At 33.8% G+C, this 6,504-nt stretch overlaps 1 protein-coding gene across 2 annotated transcripts; it reads left to right on the top strand.

Moving 5' to 3' along the window:
- Nucleotides 1–342: 342 nt before the first annotated feature.
- LOC136973853 (arylsulfatase I-like) lies at nt 343–2,673 on the top strand. 2 transcript variants are annotated; one of them, XM_067268635.1, is made up of 9 exons: nt 343–441; nt 642–801; nt 871–983; nt 1,061–1,171; nt 1,233–1,358; nt 1,427–1,553; nt 1,643–1,921; nt 2,004–2,428; nt 2,500–2,673. In XM_067268635.1, exons 1-9 carry the CDS (start codon nt 343–345, stop codon nt 2,626–2,628), a joined length of 1,569 nt encoding a protein of 522 aa, XP_067124736.1. In that variant the 3' UTR covers nt 2,629–2,673. The 2 variants fall into 2 exon arrangements, with proteins under 2 accessions (XP_067124736.1, XP_067124735.1); XM_067268634.1 differs by having other exon boundaries at nt 1,625–1,921.
- The last annotated feature ends 3,831 nt before the right edge of the window (nt 2,674–6,504 follow it).

The raw sequence follows: 6,504 nt of genomic DNA, 5'->3' as shown, positions 1-6,504 counted from the left end.
ATTCGAATCCGGGTCCCCCAGAGCGGTAGACTGTCATCTTGACCGCTTGACCGCTTGACCGCAATCGAAATTGATTACGTGACATGACGTAAGCCATTTCGATCAGGTGTTACAAAGTATTATATGTCTTGTTCTAACGTCAATAAATAAATATAGAAATAATCTTTTATCGTATTTTCGTTGTATGCTAATAAACACGATAGATAATATATACCTCCATTAATCCACCAAAGGTTAACTTTTAACCTCTGGCATCCTAATCAGAAATCAAAGTGCAATTCTTACCCAAATAGCTGAAATTTGTCTTATTACATACCTGAAATGATACTTTCGTCTTAATAGATGATGTTTAGAATTAAGTTAGTTTTCTTATTGATTTTCTTCTGTTCTGTGATTTCCGAGCAACCACCAAATATAATTATTATTGTAGCAGATGATCTGGTAAGTATATTTTATTAATACGAAATTGTTTTTGTTGTTTACATGTAGTACTTACAATTCTTATACGAGTTATAAAAAATCTTTATGTAATAATTTTTTTAAAGTCAGTGTTAAGAGAAGGAAATTGAAGAATATTTAAAGTACAGTATATTGAACTATATGTCTTAGATTATTTTAAAATTATTGGATACTTACTTTAGGGTTGGAATGATGTTCAATTCCATGGTTCGCAGCAAGTTCCCACACCAAATTTGGATGCACTTGGACGGGCCGGAGTCCACTTAAATAATTATTACGTCTCTCCGATATGTACGCCTTCCAGGGGAGCTTTAATGTCTGGGAAGCATCCGATTCATTTAGGTTAATATTACCGACTGGATGCGTTTATACAAAAATTAACCAATTGATATAAAATTAATATGCCTGCAGGTCTGCAACACGATGTCATATACGCTGGTGAACCTTGGGGTCTGCCTCTAAATATTACTATTCTTCCTCAGCATTTAAAAAATTTGGGATATGCTACTCATGCTATAGGAAAAGTAAGCTCGCTTCTAAATATATACAAACAAATGTTGCTATTATTCTATATTTATTTTGATCATTTAATCTGTTAAAGTGGCATTTGGGATTTTATAAGAAAGAAGCTACACCAACAATGAGAGGTTTTGACAGTCATTACGGATACTGGACTGCCCACGAAGATTATTATGATCATACTGCACAGTCGGTAGGTTGACTTGGTTTTAGCATATTTTGAGTGAAATAAATATAATTTGTACTCTATTTAGCCTGTAGGATGGGGTACAGATTTTCATAATGGTCTAAAAACTATTAGAAACACTGCAGGAAAATATTTAACAGATCTCCTTGCGCAGAGAGCAGTAGAAATAATTTATAAACATAATTCATCTCAGGTAGTATCTTTGTTTCATTCAGCAATAATAAAAAGATATTATTTTAATGTGCCTTTTTGTTTTTTTAGCCTCTCTTTTTGTATGTAGCGCATATAGCCGTTCACATAGCTAATTCCTATGAGTTATTTCAAGCACCACCTAACTATGTGAACAGATTTCCTCATATTAAAGATGCCAGAAGGAGGATATTTGCAGGTAATTTTGATATTTTTCAATATTTATTTTATTAATAATAATAATGTAATAATATTTTAAATTAAAAACAGGTATGATATCTGCATTAGATGATAGCATTGGTAAAATATTTATGGCTCTAAATGAAACATCTATGTTAGAAAATTCTGTAATAGTTTTTACAACTGATAATGGCGGAGCGGCAGGAGGAGTTGATCAAAGTGTTGGTTCTAATTGGCCATTAAGAGGAAGTAAATATACTTTGTGGGAAGGTGGAGTAAAAGCCAATGCCATATTTTGGACTTCCTTTTTAAATAAATCCCATTATAACTCTTATAATTATTTGATGCATATATGTGACTGGTTGCCAACTTTATATTCTGCTGCTGGTAAGTAAAAAAACAGAAAATAGATATTAGAATGATATATTTTTATATTATATATATTTATATAATTACGTTCTCTTATTAGGTGGTAAAGTAAGCGATTTAGGTTCTATATATGGACATGATATGTGGAAAAGTTTATTATTTAATTTACCTTCACCTCGTGAAGAAATTCTCCACAACATAGATCCTATTTGGAAGAATGCCGCTTTAAGAAGGGGAGATTATAAGATTGTAATTGGAACAGTGTTTAATGGAAAATATGACGGATGGTACCCTACAATTGGAAATGAAAAACCCGATTCTACTTTCTCAAATACATCTCCGGTGGAAAAAATTCTAAAATCAAAAGGATGGAATTTAGATAAAGAAAAGAGTTATGTCATCACTTGCAGACAACCTCCTCCTATAAATAAAACACACGAATGTATCGATATACACTCTCCTTGTCTCTTCAATATTGCAGATGATCCTTGTGAATACAACAATTTAGCTAAATCTAATCCAAAGGTAATTTCATAAATATACTATTCAAATCCCATTTATTTATTTAATTTTTTTATTAATTTAAAAATGTACAGATTTTAAAGGATCTGATTGAACGTGTCGCGGCATGGAACAAGACGGCCATACCACCCGGAAAAGTTCCACCAGACCCTGCGGCAAATCCAGTTTTCCATCAATACGCTTGGGAACCCTGGCAAGATTAGATTCTAAATTTGTAACAAATTATAAAGAAAAATTCATTGTCATAATTTTTTAATAAATATGTGCAAAGTAATTCAGAAGAAAATTATCTTTGGACAAAATTAACATACGACAGTTATGATATAATTATATATATATATATATATATTCATTTTATTCTTGTCCAACAGTCTGTCTATGGTAAGAATTAACTTGAGAGCAATGTAACACGAGATGTTACTTCTGTTAAACCAATTAGCACATTCCCTAATAATGTCGGCACTTTTCGCTTAATATGCTATTTTTTTTATTCTTTCCGCCCTGTGGGCACTAAGAGTCCCTCAATGGATCGGCCGGGCGGTGAGGGACGGGGCCCGACATACCCGGACGGACCACCCCAAAATGTTCCTGGGGATTTTTCGACCCGTCGGGATTCGAACCAGATCCCCCAGAGCGGTAGGCTGTCACCTTGACCGCTCGGCCATCCGAGCGGTCAAGGTGACAGCCTACCGCTTTTTTCTCTCACTTGATGGCAGAACGACTTTACCATTAATTGTGTCAATTTCTTATAGCATGTATTAACTACAGTATAAAGAATCATGCATTTAACAACTACTATAGCAACTTTCCCTGTATTTCAATACCAGAACGTGAAGCTTCCATTGCACTGTTTGCAAATGAGGAAGGAACGGGAACTAAGCCACAACTAAGTGATCAATGACTGATGCTCATTGGTTAATACCCAAATTGTTTCTTTAAATAGATAGATTATAGCTTCTTATTCTAACTTTCCTGAAACCAGCTGTCGCAAAGGAAACACGTGCCCAAAGTGCCCCATTGTACGGGCGTCCCTGTATGGGAGAGAGATCCGGCGAGGCCGACGGCAATGGAAACTGGTTTCTGTTCAGGTGTTAAGCCCGTAAAGAATAGCTTAAAATCTTCACGAGGCCACTTTGTTGGTCAGGCCACTGATGGACGTACTGTACAATACGGAGAACAGACGTTAATTATTCACGATACGGTTATAATCTAATAACAATTCTTGATACAAGGGGAAAACCTGTCTTCAAAACTTAATTATAATCCTATTGTTGAAATGCTGTCACTTACTTTTAAACGATTGTGGTTTTTACGTTTAAGCTGTTTATTTATTGCGATATTATGCGCTATATTGAAAAAATATAATAATGGCGATTTCATTTTTATCAAATAAAAATGTAGAAACAATTACTCGAATTTATACGATTTCAAAATTTAACGGAAGGAACTTTGACACGTTTAACGATAGGAAATTGAAAAATGTCGTATTGATGCTTACGAATGGTGAGAAGTTAAATATGTTGTAACCAATGAACCTGTCAAATTATCATAGATTTCTTCAAATTATAATTTATTGTAAAGTATTAAATAAATAATTTATATATTCCATTTTTATAAATTCTTATCTAGAATTTTGCATAAATTAATGACATATTTGAAGTCTTCAAACAAAATATATGAGTCATTCAAATGAAGCGTAAATTAAAGCTGTTGTTCGCGATCGATACATTAGGCTTCACGGTAGATTGATGCTGAAAAAGTATCAAGACTCGCCTTCGGTGTTCATAAGAATAGAAGCTCTAGTTTACGGATAAAGTCCTCATAGAAAAGCTGTACTTTTTGACTGCTTCCTGGACATTATTCATGCTTCAGGATCCGAAGATTTGAAAGTCGAAATAGAGACAAAGTGCAATACAATAAGGAAAGCGGCAAGAATATTCTAGCTTGTCAGCGTTTTTCGACAAGTGGCCAGATATTAATATTATCGTGAATGGTACTGTACCACGTGTCAGAACGAAATTAATCTTCATTGCTCGGAAACAGGATCACGATTCATTGCTCGCGTGTGTCCATACATCACACCAAACATCAAAGTGAGTCTTTTTGCATTTAATCTGTGTTATAACAAACGATAATCTTCTTCTTCCTTTTAACTTAACCATAAATGCATTTCTTTTATTCCACTGTGGACAGTTGCCACTGAGAGAATGTCACTTATGACAATCAATGACAGAATGCCACTTATTTCTCCACGTTGCATTTAAACCAGCGGTTCCCAACCTTTTTTTGACCAGGGACCACTTTGATTTCATTGTTGTTAGCAGGGACCACAAGGTTTAAGAAAAATAAAACTTTAATCAAAACTTTTAACATAAGTAATTGTTAAACTCAAGAGTAACATGCTTTAACAGTACTATTATAATAGAAAACATAACATTTTTAGTAAAAATTAAATTCAGTTTGTATCAATGTGGGAATAATAATTTAAATTGAATAAAAGTTTTAAATCTTTCGCGGACCATATTTTAGCTCTTGCGGACCACTGGTGGTCCGCGGACCACTGGTTGGGAACCGCTGATTTAAACAGACAAAATAATTGTTAAACTTTCAATGCAGTAGCCTAAAAATAACGTTCGAAAATTTTGTAATTGAACAGAATAAGTCCAAACATTAACGACGCCGGAAAGAATTTTAGAAATATTGCAGACATAGATTAAAAGTTTAGTGACTGTAATATATTATTTTATAATTTGTCCTAATAAACAGAAAATTATATATAAAATTAATAACCCATATAAATAATGAGTAATCATCAATGTAACTGATCATTATAAGCCATTTTAAATAGATGAGTCAACAGTTTTCATACATAAGCGATTTAGTACGGGAATATAATTGGAACGAATCGGTACTGAATTACAAAAGGTATACAATTACGAAATACTTGCAGAGTGTATTAAATGTTTACCGAATACAAAACTTAATATATATATACGGAAATATTGTGTGTAATACTTTAAACTACAGTTTAATTTTTTCAAATTTTCGACTCTTTTTTAATCAAAATAATATATTTATTGTAAGGCGACCCATTAGTAGAGGTTTAAGGGTCGATTTAAACACAACAGTGACGTGCCGGCACAGTGACCGTTTGGTGCATAAACATCGATTAAATATCATACATAGCCAATCAGAGTTTCATCTACGACACGTGATCTGTATTCTGTCAATCATACAAGTGTCGTACATGAAACTCTGATTGGCTATGTGTGATATGTATCGATACTTACTGCACTGTGCCGGCACGTCACTGTTGTATGTAAATCGACCCTTAAGGTGTCAGCTTACCGTTCTGTTGATCCAGGTTCGAGTTCTTAACTTGAAGTCATTTTTATGGAAGGTCCGAACAGGATTTGTTGTACCTATTCCTCACCATTCGAAAAGCCTTATCGTGAACCTAATGGATACGATTTTTAAAAAAGAACCTTTTAGTTGGAAAGAATAAAAATATGTTTTTTAAAAGCGATATCTTTAGTTTTATTAGTATTAGAGCGATTTATGTGAAGGATCGCTTCTTTAATTACCTCACATAAGGGCAGTATATCAATGATGTAAAATGCGGATAAATGCCTAAAGTACTACCACCTTACTGATTCTGTATGAAAACAACACGGGGAAATTCAATCGAACTAAATAATCCCCAGGAATTTTTCGAATGGGGGTGGTCCGTTCGGATATGTCGGGACCCCGTCCTCACCACGCCGGTCGCGCCCATGTGTGGGCCTGGCCGAACCCATAATGGGCCTACTTAAAAGAGGCCCTCTTAGTGCCCACAGGGCGAGAAGAGCTTAAAAACCTACAACATAAGGGCAGTATATTAATATTAAAATTCGGATAAATGCATAAATACTTACCAACTTACTGATTTTTATGAAAACAACATAAAATTAAATGAACTTTTTAAATAATTAACATAATTAGTCAAAAATAAATAAGTGCTGAACATATGCTGTATGGAAAATTATTATTTTAAAAGAGTTCAACTGGAGTTTATTGTAAAAAATACTGTATATGTGATC

This window comes from Centruroides vittatus, unplaced genomic scaffold, assembly GCF_030686945.1.
Source record: "Centruroides vittatus isolate TY-2023 unplaced genomic scaffold, ASM3068694v2 contig_329, whole genome shotgun sequence".
Taxonomy (NCBI): domain Eukaryota; kingdom Metazoa; phylum Arthropoda; class Arachnida; order Scorpiones; family Buthidae; genus Centruroides; species Centruroides vittatus.
The sequence above is the reverse complement of the archived record's forward strand: the minus strand, read 5'-3'. Positions and strand labels throughout refer to the sequence as shown.